General features: G+C 64.7%; 1 protein-coding gene across 1 annotated transcript in view; it reads right to left on the reverse strand.

Annotated features, from left to right (window-relative positions):
* Positions 1-1,863: 1,863 nt before the first annotated feature.
* The window catches only part of PKP1 (plakophilin 1), a 40,268-nt gene continuing 26,635 nt past the window's right edge, over positions 1,864-15,496 (reverse strand). The window contains 12 exon segments of the mRNA XM_070384654.1: positions 1,864-4,214; positions 5,575-5,678; positions 5,885-5,969; positions 7,124-7,310; positions 7,614-7,730; positions 7,733-7,766; positions 8,793-8,969; positions 9,554-9,709; positions 10,478-10,592; positions 12,248-12,425; positions 12,856-13,063; positions 13,866-14,010. Coding sequence (XP_070240755.1) covers positions 5,604-5,678; positions 5,885-5,969; positions 7,124-7,310; positions 7,614-7,730; positions 7,733-7,766; positions 8,793-8,969; positions 9,554-9,709; positions 10,478-10,592; positions 12,248-12,425; positions 12,856-13,063; positions 13,866-14,010 — 1,477 coding nt within the window. The 3' untranslated portion in view covers positions 1,864-4,214; positions 5,575-5,603.

Below are 15,496 nucleotides of genomic sequence, written 5' to 3' on the forward strand. Positions count from 1 at the left end.
CCACGTGTCCCCGTCCCACGGCCTAGCGCTCCTCCAGGACAACGCCGGGCCCCAGAGTGCAGGGACTGAGGCTGGGAAGGTTCAGAATGACATACCCGGCCGTGCTGCTGGCTCTGGGCTGGTCTGCCTGGGCCTCCCTGTCCTCATATTTGAATCGGACGTTAGCGCCCTCAGCTCTGCCGGTCTCACGAGGGTGAAGAAAGGGAACACCCTAAGGCTTTGCAAGGTCACAGAGCTGGCTTGTGGCCCCTCAGTAAAAAGCCCATTGCTAACGAAGGATAACTAACTTCCGTTCACTCGCTCTCCAGCTGTGCAGGGTGGCAGAAGGCCCTGCGTTCCAAGAGGTGATGCTTGAGGCCTGTGGTGTCTCCAGGGCAGCCTGGGCTCCAGGGACCAGCTTCCCAGCATGGGGTGGATGTGCCGTGGGCAGCCTGGACGTGGGGTCTGGGAGGCTCGGGCTCAGGGCTCCAGAGACCCTTCCCCCGTAGTCCAGTCTGTTTCTGGCCCCGCGGAACGTTGCACTCTCATCAGAAAGTTCTCCAAGAGGCCAGCAGGGCCTGCACCCTGCTGACCAGACACGGCTGGGTTAAGCCGCTCTGGCAGTGCACACACTGAACCCACCACCTCCAGCGGAATCGAGTCCTTGACAGCTGGCTGCACTTTCCAACATCATGTCACCTCCAGGCACCCCGGGCAGGGAGGCGCTCGCCACGTGGCCTCTGCGGTCGCACACACCGGCCTGAGGACAGCAGGCCACGTTGCGTCTGCGCCTTAGGGTCGTCGTGGACAGGCCGTCTCACAGCAGCGCCCGCGGTGCAGAGCAGCAGAGGATGGGGCCCTGGGGGAGCCCAAGCGCCTCCTGTTTACAGCAAGTGAAGGGCGGTCGCGTGGCAGGGTCCCGAGGGCCTTGGGAGCTGCTCGCTTTCTGAATTTGACCTGCGGGCCAGTGCTTGGCGGGTGGAGGTCCACAGAGCTGCCCGCCCCGCAGCTGTGTGCTCTCCCACACATACACTCTGCTTTAACGTGTGAGCGCCTGTTCACACAGGGACTGCAGCCCGCTAGGCTCCTCGGTCCATGGGACTCTCCAGGCAAGCGCACTGGACTGGGTTGCCATTTCCTCCTCCAGGGGAGCTTCCCGACCCAGGGTTCAAACCCGCGTCTTCTGTGTTGCAGGCAGTTCTTTACCACTGAGCCACCTGGGAAGCCCTCGCTTTAATGGCAGTTCACAATTAAGCACGTACTGACTTCGAATCTGCAGTCTGATCTCATGTTCTGGAGGCTCCAGACCCAGAGGTTCAACAGTCTGGGCCACAGACAGGTGGTCCTCCTCCCCCGGAGCTGCCCTCCCCCGGCCTTGCTGCGTGTCCCCAACTGAGGGATGACTCAGGGCTCAGGGTCACAGGCTCAGAAAGGTCACTGCCCTCCCAGGCAGGGAAGGGTCCTTCTCCAGCCTGCCTTAAGCCTTCCCAGGCCCCTCCATCCGGGGAGCCCACAGCCGCGGGTCCCGCCACCACCTGGGGCTTCCGCCCTGTGACTCAGGAAGTCCCGTGTGTCTGTCCTGTCCCTCGTGGGCCTCTTGGGGCGGCGGCCCCCAGCCCATCCTGCAGGACCCGGGGAGAACAGGCCTTCAGGAAATGCGAGCTCCTCTTTCAGCCCTGAGGTCTGCTTTCCAGGGGCCTGCCTGGGTGTGCTTCCCTGGACAACCTGTGTGGAGTTGGGCGCGTCTGTCCCCTCCTGAAGGGGACTTATCTGTAAGATAAGGGCTGCCACAGAGTCTGGGCCTCAGTCCTCGCCTGGCACAGGGAGGCGTGAGTGGCCCCTGGGGCCTTAGCGGCTCCCCCAGTAATCCACTGCTCAACAATGTTCAAAGAAACGCCAGCAATTTATTGATTTCCTGTATTTCCAAAAAAGCAAACACACGGTGTACCCCACAGGGAAACAGGCCTGGCCAGTGCCCAGTTCTCCCACAGACACAGAGCGGGGGCAGGAGCAGGCTGCAAAGGGACCCCTTTCCCTCCCCTGCCCCTGGCTCCACTCGGCCCCAGGCAGACAGGAGCAGCCCCGCCTCTGGTCCAGGAGCAGCTGCGTCTGCGCTGCTGGGCTGGGCCCACCGGGCGGGTCTGCCGGCCCGTGGCCCGTCCGCCTTAAGCCCTGGGTCGGGGCTGCACAGGGAGACCCCCGTGGTCCGGGCCCTCCCCCACTTGACCCTGCATTGGAGCGTCCTGTTTCCGGCATCGAGCCCAGCAGCGTGAGGACATGTTGGCCTCCAGCAACATGTCCTTCCAGCCCAAGCTGGGCCTGCAGACCCCAAGCTCCTTCTCTAGAGCCTCATCCACAGCACCACCCACCCTGCAAAGGTCTGCCTCTTCTAAAGTGACAAGCCTGACGAGCTGACCGCAGAAGTCACGAGAGAGATGGCCAAACCAGGCCTGGCCTGTCTACCCGGCCCACTGAAACACCGCCCACCCCCTGGCAGAGGCGGGGGCCCTCCCTGGCACTGCCACAGACCCCCTGGTTGTCGACTCCTTCCCTCTAGCCCTGACTGGACTGGGCGGCGCTCTCTCTCTGGGGACCCCTAAAGCTGGGGACCCCAGACCCCCTCTTTCGTCCAGGAGAATGTGGGCCACGTGGATGGGGTGTGGTCTCTCATCACCGATGTGTCCTAAGTGTTGGCAACACCGCCTGGCTCCTCACGTGTTTCTTGGAGAAAACAAACTCTCCCGGGGCCCTGGGAGTGGCAGAGGGGATGGTCTTCTGGGACCAGCTCCCCGTGGGCCTGAGAGGGAGACGGGCCTGCATCACGGGGGACGGGGCGGACGTAGCACAGAGCCCAGCAGCAGAGAACACCGGCCGTGTGGCCCGCCATCACGGGTCTGTGCCAACCTGGCCTGTCCAGCTGTTGACTCCGGCAGGGGGTCCCCGGGGCCGGGGTCTGACTGCCAGGGTGAGCAGTGGGGCTGGTCGGGGGACGGTGGGGGGACACGCGGCAGGAGGAGGTATGAGGTGGGCAGGGCCAGGCGGCCAGTCGCCGCTGGGCAGGGGGGCTGCAGCCAGGAGGCCTGCCCTGTCTCAGCTGCAGACGGGGCGCCCTTCCCAAGCCCTCTCCAGGGCCTGCTCTATGCTCATACAAGTCGGGGGGTCTGGGGCGGTCAGTGCCCCTGGCAGGCTCCTCATCATACTCTCTGCAGTTGTCACGGGCAGCTGGGCGTCAGGGAAGGCGAGGCGGCCTCTGGCTGATCCCCGACTTGACGGCTCCCTTTCCTAGCCAAGTGCCTTCCTCCGAAACCCTGCCTCACTGGGGTCTCAGCAGGTCTCGGGACCCGGGGGCCGACCCCTGCCCTACCCGGGCCAGCTCCTCTGCTGGGAACATGAGGACGGAGCCGCCGGTCTCCCACGGCTCGCGGGCTTTGATACCACTCTGCCTCCTTCCTCCCCAACACGTGGATTATTTGCCCCTGTAGGTGAGGGCTCCCAGGTGAGCCTGCTCTGATGGGTACACGGCCCACAGGAATGGTCGGCTGCCCCCCGGCACCTACTCTCCGGGCAGACTGCACGCAGCAAAGCCAGCCTGCCTGTCTCGGCCCATCCAGCAGACCCCACGGCCGCCCAGCCCCGGCCCCAGGCCCTGTGGGAGAGCCGCACGGCCATGCCAAATTTCCCAACAGATACACTGAGCCCCGCCAACCTCCCTTCCTGCAAAGCCGCCTCTTGGGGTGGGTGGCAGGGGGTGAGCCCCAGCCCCAGTCACTCCCCCACCCGACCCTGCAGGACTCCCCGTGGGCCTGGTGCTGCTGAGGGCCCGGCACCCATACTTCGGGATGACGAGGAGCAAAATCCCAAGCACAGGTCACCCTCGTCTATGAGCTCAGCCCGCAGCTCACCTGGCCCTGCACTTCCAGGGCCTGCCTTCCACACACACGCACACACACGCGCAAGCACACACATACTATACATATGTATATGTACTGTTTCTCAGCAAAAGAAGTATTAACATCAAGACATAAGCCCCCTTAACTCAAGAAAGCCCCCGGCTCCCCTCCCCCACCCCCACTGCCTGTCAGTTCCCCCAAGGAAAAGAAAGAATCTAAAAATATTTTCATCCACCGCAGCATCCCAGTGTGCTCTTGGCTGGCTTTGAACATCTCCAAACACTGTGCAGGTGGACAGACACGCCCGCAGCAAGGCCCAGGTCTGCTCAGCTGGTCGGATCACATCTGGAAAAGGAGAAACCTCCAGTGAGCACCCCGGTCTCACCAGCTGTCCCCTCCCAGCGTGTCCACACAGACACGCCCAAGCCTGGGGTCAGGGCCACCCCTGAGACGTTCGCAGGTTGCGTGCATTGGATCAGAGCCCCCCCCCACGCCCACATGTCCACCCCGGTGGTAGACCGCGCGTGTCAGGCGCCTGATGACTGGGCTCGGCTCTGTGCCCGTCCTTGTGCTGTTGGGATGCACTTGCCAGGAGGTGGGCGGTCTGAGGTCTGAAGGCACCTTCGTCTGGATTGAAGTTGCGGCCCCTGCCCCACCAGCATGCCCCAGGCCACTGGGGTACCCAGAAGTCCCTTCAACTCAGAAGGCCCTGTCCTCATGCCTGGCTCTCTGCAGGTGGGGCCACCTCTGCTGACCCTCCAGGGCTGACCAGGCCAGTCTGAGCACCTAAACGTGGCCCTAATCCCTTGGGATGCTTGTTTAAAATGTGTTTTCCTGGACCTCACTCCAGAGCCACGAGGCAGGACTGCGGGGGTGGGACCAGGCGTGTGTGGTTGAGCGAGCATCCCAGGTGCGCGTGGGAAGGCCAAGGCTTAGGAGCCCTTGTCAGGGACGCTGGATCTGAGCTTTCGGTCCCTAGAATTGTCAGCTAGAAACAAGTTTGTCCACGCTAGGCACGCTGCAGAGACTGGACAGTGGCCTGTAAGAAGAAGAGTTTAACTGCAAACACCCAAACCCAAAAGCACATATTGTTTCATTGCTGGGGGGCTGTTCACACTGCAGTCCACGTGAGTTGGACCGGGTTGTGCAGTGAGCAACCTACACGACTGTGCCCGGCAGTTCTGTCCAGACCTCTGGCCTGTTGATACTACCAGTCCATCCTAAAGGAAATCCATCCTGAATACTGATTGGAAGGACTGATGCTGAAGCTGAAGCTCCAATACTTTGGCCACCTGATGTGAAGAACTGACTCATTTGAAAAGACCCTGATGCTGGGAAAGATTGAAAGTGGGAGAAGAAGGGGACGACAGAGGATGAGATAGGTGGATGGCATCACCGACTCGATGGACATGAGTGTGAGTAAACTCTGGGAGTTGATGATGGACACAGAGGCCAGGTGTGCTGCAGTCCATGGAGTCACAAAGAGTCGGACACGACCGAGCAACTGGACTGAACTGAGCTGAATGTCCTGTGTCAGTCGCTGGCCAAGCAGTCTACCCGGCAGTCCTCACAGACCCTATATCAGACAGACCGGAAACTGCTTCTGCGTCCCTGGGGAGCAGGTCCGGGCCTCTCTCTCTGAGGCTGGCCGGGACTCCGGCAGGGAGCCTGGAGGTGCCCCTGCTCCAGAGGGGGTGATTCTTACCTGCAAGCTGAACGTGCGGGCGGCCCCTCTCAGAATCGGGAGGTGAAGTTCCTGAGGCTGTTGGCCCCGGCTAAGGTCCCCAGCATGCTCCTATCGAAACCTTGCTGCAGGAGACAACAGCTGCATGAGACACCCGGGGGCAGGCGCCACGGGCGTCCCCGCACTCGAAGGCTGCCCCCAGCACGCTTCCTCGACAGCCCCGCCCGCCGCACCTCCTCAGCCCTGGGCGGAGGTCAGCCCCTGGACCCCGTCACGAGGGGCCAGCCTGTGGGCGAGCGTGCCGGCAGGGCCAGGCGGGGTGAGGCCTTACCTGCCTGAGCAGCCCCTGCAGCTCCCTGCTGGACCACATGTCGGACAGGAGGAGGCGGGCGGCCTCCGCAGCCTTGGGGGAGGTGCTGTGGGGCGGAAGTTCACCGGGGCTGAGACTGGCCACCTGAAGATGAGCCAACCCTCTGCCCTCTCCCCCTCACTCCCCGTGGGGCAGCCCCGCTGGCGGGCACTCCTCACAGTGGGCACACCCCACTCTACCCACTCATAGGTACCCGGGGCTCTCTTTGGGGCCCCCGTCCTGTCTCTTGGCCTTATCCTGGGAGGACAGAGCTCCATGGACCGGATAAGTTCTGCACAGCTGGGGCTGCTGCTGCGTGCCTCCTGGCGGTCCACGGGACTCAGAGTCCCTTGGTTCCCAGCCGGGACGGGTGCTGCCCGGGGCCTGAAAGTTAGGCCTCAGCTTCTGGAACCTCCCTCCTTTGGGCCTCCCCGCCAATTCCCATTCTGCAGGGCCCTGCCATCCTCCACGCCACCTGCTGCTGCTGCAGCCCTGCTGCCCTGCCCCCACCTGCAATCCCCCCCCATCTGGAGTTCCCCCATCTACAGTCCCCCCCACATATAGTTCCCTCACCTATGGTTCCCCCACTGGTGGTTCCCCCACTGGTAGTTCCCCCACTGGCAGGCCCCCTCCTGGAGTTCCCGCATCTGCAGTCCCCCCCACCTATAGTTCCCTTACTATGGTTCCCCTACTGGTAGTTCCGCCACTGGCAGGCCCCCTCCTGGAGTTCCCCCATCTGCAGTTCCCCCCACCTATAGTTCCCTCACCTATGGTTCCCCACTAGGTAGTTCCCCCACCTGCAGGCCCCACCTGGAGTTCCCCCATCTGCAGTCCCCCCACCTACAGTTCTCTCACCTATGGTTCCCCCACTGGTAGTTCCCCCACCTGCAGACCCCCTCCTGGAGTTCCCCCATCTGCAGTCCCCCCACCTATAGTTCCCTCACCTATGGTTCCCCCACTAGGTAGTTCCCCCACCTGCAGCCCCCTCCTGGAGTTCCCCCATCTGCAGTCCCCCCACCTATAGTTCCCTCACCTATGGTTCCCCCACTGGTAGTTCCCCCACCTGGAGTTCCCACATCTGCAGTCCCCCACCTATAGTTCCCTCACCTATGGTTCCCCCACTGGAGTTCCCCCCACCCCCACTCTGTCCCCCCACCTACAGTTCTCTCACCTATGGTTCCCTCACCTGCAGTTCCCCCCGCCTGCAGACCCCCCACCCACCTGCTGCGGCACAGGTTGATGATGTTGTTGACCATGCTGCTGGAGAAGTGCTGCTTGGCCATGCCCGGCAGGGAGGCCATCAGGTTCCTCACAGTGTAGCAGGCCGAGGCCAGGATGTCCTCTGAGTTGCTGGTGTTGCCAGTGTGACTGGTGAGGAGTCTGGTCACCTCTGGGAACACTTGGGTCCCTGGGAGAGAAAGGAGGGGCGGGTACGGGGTCAGTGATTGAGGGGTCCCCGTGGGCCCAGTCCTAGGCCGCCCTCAGCCAGGCTCCCAGCCAGGAACCTCCCACTCAAGGCTGGTGACCCGATGGAACCGATGCACCTGCCCCCCGCCGAGGTGACCTGCCCCTTCCTACACCCAAGCCTCTCCCGGGCCAGCTCCCTCTCCGGGATGCGCCCCCAGGGAGAGGTCAGAGGGGGACTTTCCAGCAGGCCCTGGAGAGTGGGAGTCCTCCAGCAGGGGGTGGCCCGAGCCCCGGGGGCACTCACCCATCACCCTGTGCAGCGCGGGGTGGCGGGACATGTTGCTCAGGAGCGAGGCTCCGGACCGCACCACGTCCGAGTTGCCAGATTGCAGGAGGCGGGCGATGTGGGGCAGGCCCTTTCCTTCAGCCCGATCAGCTGGCTCATGCCACTGGACATCTGAGAAAGGGGACGCATGAGGCCCTCGCTGGGCTTCCCCAGGCCCACAGCAGGCAGGAGGGGGCCAGGAACCGCACCCTTAGGGACCCCAGAACTTCCTCTTCCGTGTTGGGAGCACAGACAGACTCTCATTTGCTCCCACCTGGGCGGCTACAGAACAATGCCCCAGGAAAATGCACCTGCGGCTCGCCGGGGGCAGCCTGAGCTCAGCGGGTCTGGTGAGGGACGTCCCTGCCCCTCGCCCCCCGTGGGAGGGGCCCAGAATCAACTCCCAGGAGTGGCCGGTGCCCGTGGCCGCCACCCAGCCTCCCTCCCGCTTCCCAGCACTATCTGGTCGCGAGAAACCTGGGATCAAGGGTACCCGCCACCTAAAGAAGGGCTGCCCGTCTCCTGCAGGCCTGCGGCCTCTGTGCTGACTGTGCATCGAGTTGAGGGTGGACGAATGGGCCTGTGCTGCATGGAGATGCAACCCGGGGTCCCTGAGAGGACGGCAGCCCATCCAGGCCACTGGCGGGAAAGCCACACTGGCCGTAACCTGGTCCAGACTCACCCTCTAACAGTGGGGTGGGTCCCCTTTGACCCTGAGCTCACCCTCACCCGCTTCTACCCGACCCTGAGCAGAGAGGGTGGAAGGGCAGCTGCAGGCCTGCCTCCCACACTCCCCAAGTCCATCATGTCCCCACACTGCCTCTGGCCTCGACTCTCCCCCGGTTCTGCCACGTTTTCCCTGGACCTGCCCACACCCCAAGCCCTCTACATCCACCTCTGTCCGCTCAGCACGCAGGAGAGCCTTCAGCCGCGCCCGGCTCCCAGCACAGCCTGAGCCCGGTCCAGGCCGGGAGCCCGGAGGCAGAGAGGATCCTACAGACAGAATCCAGTGGGGCTGGGGGTTCTGGCCCCCTCAGCTGCCCCAGGCCTGGCCCGGAGCCCAGCGCACATCCCTCCCTGACTCAGGCAGGCTGGTGGGAAGGGGCAGCCGGGGTCAGACCAGGGTGGAGAGAGGGTGGGGCGCGGCGGGGCGCTCACCAGCCCCTTGCTGGCGGTCAGGTTCTGCAGGGCACCCGCACAGGCCTCCAGGGTGGCGTCCTTCTTGCTCTTGCCCATGAGGTTCAGGTAGGTGCGGACGGCGTCCGAGTGGTACAGCCAGCTGCTGCCCTTGGGGTTGGGCTCTTCCTCGGGAAGCGGGCACTCATAGTTGTTGTTCTGGGGACAAGAGGAAGGTTGCAGGGCTGACCCCATGCACCCTGCTCCTCTGGCCTCAGCATCGTGGTTCCCGGAGGAGGGCGTGCCCGCTGCCTCCTCCCCCAGGCCCTCCGCCTTCCCGGCGGGCACAGAGCCATCTGCGCTCCCCGCCAGCTGGGCCCCTGCCTCCCGCAGTGAGGTTGTGGCTCTCACATGGGGATGCCTCCCTCACTCCCCGGCCAGCAGGGGTGGTGCAGGGTCTGGCTTGCACGGCCTGCCCAGAGAAGGTGGCCAGCCCTTTCTCCCCAGCATCTCTCTGCTTCTGGGGAGACCTGGGGGCTCAGGAGGCAGTGGGCGCCAGGCTGCGCCCCTCATCGGGAAGGAGGGAGAAGACGGGGGAGAGGAGGCCTGCCAGCAGGCGGCTCTGGCTCCTTCGCCCCGAGCACACAGGGCCTGTGTCGTGGGCGAGAGGAGGCCCTTCCCGCTCCTGGTGCAGTGAGGCCCACGGCCAGGCGGGGCAGGGGCCCTCCCTGGGGGCCGGTCTCGGGCTCCGGGGGCAGAGGCCGGGTGGACGGGGCGGTGGGGCCGGGGCCATGGGCACGCACCGTCATGCGGTCGCTCTTGTTGCTGAAGCAGCCGGTGGAGGACTTGTCGGTGTAGGCGTTGCGGGCGTTGTACTCCAGCTGGCGGTAGCGCGTGGGCACCTCGGCGTCCAGGCGGTAGGAGAGGTTGTGGAGGACGCACATGCAGTTCTCCACTGACTGGGGGCCGAGGAGAGACGGCCTGAGCCTCCGCCCGCCCCCCAGCACCTGGCTCGGCCGGGGAAGGCCCCCTCCCGGCCGCCCGGGACTGAGCGTGCAACCCTGCCCCCGCGGCTGTGTGAGCACCAGTGACCTGCCCAGCCGCTCTGGGCCTCAGTTTCCTCAGCTCTGAAATAGGACCAAAGTCACCTGCTTCCCGGGGAGATGACCCCCAGGAGGCACCTACGGGAGGCCTGGTCGGCGGCAGGCACAGGCTGCGGCCTCGGCCAGTGTGCCCACGACCAGCCTGGCCCTGGAGACAGCCTGCAGGAGAGACCCTGAACTCCTCCTCAAAGCCTTCGAGTCCCAGGACCTCCCCTCCTGAAAGGTCTCTCTCTCCTTCCTGGGGCCTCATCTGCTTCCCTCTTCCGTTCTGTCCTCTCTCTCCTCCTTCCTCTCCCCCCACGCCCTCAATCTCTCACTGTGACCTCCGCCCCTCCCCTTGTCCTCTGCCACTCGCCGGTGCCCTGGGGCCGGCTCTCTCTGGAGGCCTGTGGCCACAGCTGACAGAGGAGCAGGAGATGGAGTCCCCTCCAGGGAAAGCGCGTGCAGGACCCGGGGGTCGCGGTGCCTGGTCAGCCCCCCGGGGCCAGCTCTCTCCTCCTGCCGTGTGGACGGACTGCAGCCTCCGTCCCCCTTCCCGCCTCCGTCTCCGCTTCTGCCCGTCCGCGCAGGTGTGCAGAGTGCGGGTGGGCAGGCGGCTCTGTGGCCTTCTGGGGCCGCACTCACCTTGTCGTCACAGCGGTTGGCTGCCACGCAGTTCTGGACATAGGCCATGAGCGAGTCGATGAGCCCCGTGTAGTTGCGCATGGTCTGGCGGCCCGCATCTGCGGAGCTCAGATTCCTAGTGGAGGACACGGGGAGGGGCGGAGGTCACGGGGAGAGGGCAGAGGTCACAGGGAGGTTGGAGGTCACGGGGAGGGGATGGAGGTCGTGCGGAGGGGTGGAGGTCACGGGAGGGGCAGGGATCACGGGGAGGTGCAGGGATCACGGGGAGGTGCAGGGATCATGGGGAGGTGCAGAGGTCATGGGGGGTGGAGGTCATAGGGAGGGGGTGGAAGTCACGGGTTGGGGTGGAGGTCATGTGGAGAGGGCGGAGGTCACGAGGAGGGCAGAGGTCATGGGGAGGGGGTAGAGGTCAAGGGGGTGGAAGTCATATGGAGAGGGTGGAGGTCACAGGGAGAGGGTGGCGGTCATGGGGAGGGAGTGGAGGTCACGGGGGGGTAGAGGTCATAGAGGAGGGGCAGAGATCATGGGGAGGGATAGAGGGCATGGGGAGAGGGTGGAGATTATGGGGAGGAGTGGAGGTCATAGGGAGGGGCAGAGGTCAGGTGGTAGAGATCACGGAAGGGTAGAGGTCACAGGGAGGAGGTGGAGGTCATGGGGAGGTGAAGGTCATGGGAAGAGGGGAGAGGTCATAGGGAGGGGCAGGGGGTCACAGGAAGGAAGTGGAGGACACAGGGAGGGGTGGAGGTCATGGAGAGGGGGCAGAGGTCACAGGGAGTGGGCAGAGGTCATGGGGAGGGGTAGAGGTCACGGGGTGGAGGTCAGGGGGAGTGGGCAGAGGTCACAGGGTGGAGGTCACGGGGAGTGGGCAAAGGTCACGGGGAGGGGTTGGAGGTCGTGGTGGGAGAGGAAGGCAGGGAAAGAGGACAGAAATGGAGAGGGAAGCAGATGAGACGAGGCTCTGCTCAGGCCTGGCTGAGGCCGGGGCGGGCTCTCCCTGGGCTCCTTCGCCCTCCTCTGTGCCCCCCTGGCCCAGAACTTCTACGTGTCCAGGGCTCTGATGCCGCTGGCAGCCTGGCACACACTGGACCCTCGTGGCACGTTCTGGGCAGGGCCCGGGGCTCCACCCACCTGGCCCTGCCTGGGGCTGCTGGACAGGGGGCTGGAGGCTCCCTGGAGGCGGCGTCCTGCCCCCAGCAGTGGGCTCGCCCCTGGGCAACCTGGGTGCCCCTTCCTGGTGCAGGTGGGGTGTGCCTGCAGCCGCCCCATTAAGGCCTCCATGACCCTGGCTCTGCACCTCCCCAGCCTCTCCCCTCGGCTCCTCGGAGGCTGCTGTTAGAGGGAGGCGTGATCCTGAATGCGGTCTGCTCCTCGTCAGTACCCACCACCCCAACCCCAGAGGCGAGTCCCTCCACCAGCAGCCCTCAGGGCCTTTGCCACGGGCTGGGGCGGAACCCAGGAAGTTCTGGCCAAAGCAGAGCCCTCTCACACCGGGGAACATGGCAGACGCTGTTAGCGTCACAGCCAGGAGGTGATGCACTGGGGCCGTCAGTACACTAGCATCTCAAAGACGCTCTTCAAGAACGCAAGAGCCAGGGCTGTGGGGTGCGGGAGGGTGGGCGGCTGAGCCAGTTCAGACACTCAGATCCACGCGTCTCCACTCAGACTCCTGGCTCAGGCCCCCTGAGTGCAGGTGGGGGTCCGAGCCTCGTCCAGGCCCTCACCCCCAGCCCCTCTGAGCCCGGGCTTGGCCGGCTGGACCCCTGCCCTCACCTCAGGCAGCCGGTGGCGTTGAAGAAGACCTCGGGGTCCACGGGCTCACGGGACAGGTTACTGTTGCCGTCGCACCAGCCCGAGAAGGGGATGATGACGCGGTCAGCCAGCACAGGCAGCGCCTCGGCGATCAGCTCCTCCTTCAGCTCGTCGGTGGAGGACAGGTTCCAGAGCAGCCCTGGGGACCGCAGGCTCAGCAGGACCAGGCCCAGGGCCGCCCCACTTGACCCCTCCCTGTGCCCCCTGCCCCGTCTCAGCCAGTTGGCGGCAGGATTTCGAGGGCAGAGCACTGGGGCTTCTGTGTGGGTCAACGGGACACGGTGGCTGAGCCAAAGCTCCGACCCCTTGGGGTCTTCTCCCGGTCTCCGCCTCTCCGAACACAGATTCCACCTGGACACACTGCCCTCTCTCCTCAGATACCTCAGACCACACGGACGGTCGATGGCCGCACAGAGGGGCCCAATACCCAGGGCACCAGCTAGGCACTACTAGCCTGGCCAGCACTGGTCTGTGGGACTCCAGGGGTGTTCGCCTGAGGCCGCCCCCGGCCCTCACCCTGTCCCGGCCCCCAGCTGCCCCCACCCCAGCTCCCGCGGCCAGGCGCCCACCGGTCAGCTGCTTCTGGATCTCGGTGCTCCCGGTCCTCCTCAGGAGGCTGACCGCCTCGCGGATGCCGTTCTGCCGCCGCGTCTCCAGCTTGTTGGTGGTGCTGCGGAACACCAGGTTGCGCAGGGCCCCGGCTGCGGCCTGCTGCACATTCTGGTTGGGGCTGCGGAGCAGGTCCACCAGCTTGCAGATGCCGCCCAGCTGGTACACCTGCGGGACAGCGCCACGCCAGGCAGGGCTCAGGCCGGGCTGGAGACCCGCCGCCCAGAGCCGCATCACTCTGAGCCAAACGCCCAGACAGACGGGCAGCCTGGGGAGACGCGGGGGCCAAGGCAGCACTGGGCAGGGTGCCCTGCTGCCTCGCAGGGAGCCCTCAGCCCCCTCCCGAGCCCCATGTTCCTCCTGGGGGCCTGCGGTGAGGACCACATGGGGCACGCTTCGGAGTCCTGTGGTGGGGAGACCCCCGTGGGGACACCTCCCGCTGTGGCAGGGACCGCGCACACGGACCCCACGCTGGGAGCCTGCCAGCTGCACGGGGCCACGAGGAGGCCTCCCTGCCGGCCACGCTTGGGAGGCACAGACAGCCCTGCTCTCAACCATGGGAGAGACAGACAGACAGACAGAGAGACAGACAGACAAAGGGACAGAGAGAGGCAGAGACAGAGAGAGACACAGAGAGACAAAGAGACAGAGAGAGACAGAGAGAGACAAAGAGACAGGGACAGAGAGGCAGAATCAGAGAGGGCAGGGAGGACGCTGAGGGGAGGGAGCCGCCCTTCCCCTAGTGAACTTGAGGAGGGGTTTCCTCTGAGCCCGTGGCTGTCACTCCAAGGTCTCCTCTACGACCAACAGCTGAGTGGCGTCCCCTCCACAGACGCTCCCCCGACCTCGGGCAGTGCCAGGCACACTCCCGGCCTTGGGTAGCCGGGCAGGGGGATGAGGAGCCAACAGCAAACGCCTCCCCTCCGGCTTGGGGCAGGTTCAGGCTGCCCCCCGGCCCCCGGCTGCTGACCTGCTGCTTGGCAGACTCGTCCTGGAAGCAGGTGTGCTGGATGTAGTACGCCCCGATGGCCTGGCACTTCTCGTCCTGGGAGCTCAGGTACTGCACGGCCTTGGGGATGGTCAACCCGCTGCACTCAATGTCCTCGCTGCAGATCCTGGGGGCACGGGCGGGCCGGAGGGTTGCAGGGGCTCGGGTCCCTGTGCACGCCCCAGAGCTGGAAGGGGCCGGCCCCACTCCCACAGTGGACAGCTCCCCCAGAGCAGCAGATGGCTCACCCCGCAGTGAGTGCTTGCAGGGACGAGGCCCTCCTGGCTGGTCATGCCCAACCGGGCAAGTCACCTCTGTACTGAGAAGCTCTGCCCTACTCCTGAGAGGAAGCACCCGCCCACCCTGCCATCTCTCACGTCTGTGTCTGGTGCTGGGAAAGCCGAAGAGAATGCTGGGAGCCTGTGCGTCTGTCTGCATCCCTCCATCACCCCTCCTCCCGCCCCCCTCCACCACCCATCTTCCCTCAATCTGCTGTCCATCTTCCATCCATCCCTCCATCCACCATCATCCATCCATCCATCGGCCATTTTCCCTCCATCCCTCATCCATCCATCTAGCCATCCACCCACATCCCTCTCTTCCTCCTCCCTCCATTCCCAAGTCAAGCTGACTTTTCTGACACACACATTCCCACACCTACTCCTCCTCCCATCCTCATGGTCACCGCCTTCCTCCTGACCACGTCACGCTCACTGGGACGAGACCCAGCCCCACTGGCTGTCTTCTCCGAGCACCCGCTCCCACCCAGAGTGTGACGCCCGTTCCCAGGTGAGCGGTTCTGACACGCTGTTTGCTGTGCTGTCCCCATCAGCAGTTTCTCCATACTGCAAGTTCAAGTTCAGTCTCAAACTTATATCCAAGGGCATGTGTTAGGTCGAACCATACAAAATGGCCAATAATCCACATTTTTGGAGCCACAAAACTAGAACCATCCTGTTCTAACCCAACAATCGGGTTCTGCCATCACTCATACACTTCCAGCCCTAACTCACGTCTGCTCTAGCAAGACTGCACTCCACGCTGCACCCTGATCAGGGCCCGGGTGCCTCTGTCCCTTCCCCTCACTGCAGACACCCGGCTGGGAGCCCCCCTGGGGAAAGGAGCCCCTCCTTCCTGAACCTGCTCCAGCTCCCATGGTGCCGAGGGCAGGCCGCCTGCCCAGCCTCTGGTTCCCACAGACAGCAGGGCAGCCTCTTCCTGGCCCCAGCCCCCGCCCCTAGAAATCCTCCCAGCATTTCTAGAGCAGCCGCACCTCATGAGTCCCAGCCTCACACCCGTCCACGGCAGGCGCCCGACTCCGTTTCTGGAAAGACCGCCTCTGGAGAGGAGCTCCTGAACCTCTATCAGTGGTACCCACCGCATCGGGAGAACACCGCCCAGCATCTGCCGGTCAGACCTCACCTCCACACAGCCTGCCACTCGTGCCCCACGTGGCTCACCCGCCCTGTCCTCTCGGGGCCTCCGGTTTGGGGAAACGAGGCAGGGCCAGATGCGGTGCTGGCCCGTCTCCAAGGGAGAGAGCCGCTAAGTCCTCCCAAGAATCCTAACGACCCGTGTGGCCTCCGGGCAGCCAGGAGAGGGCCAGCTCTGTG

Source organism: Bos mutus, chromosome 16 (genome assembly GCF_027580195.1).
Source record: "Bos mutus isolate GX-2022 chromosome 16, NWIPB_WYAK_1.1, whole genome shotgun sequence".
Classification (NCBI taxonomy): Eukaryota; Metazoa; Chordata; class Mammalia; order Artiodactyla; family Bovidae; genus Bos; species Bos mutus.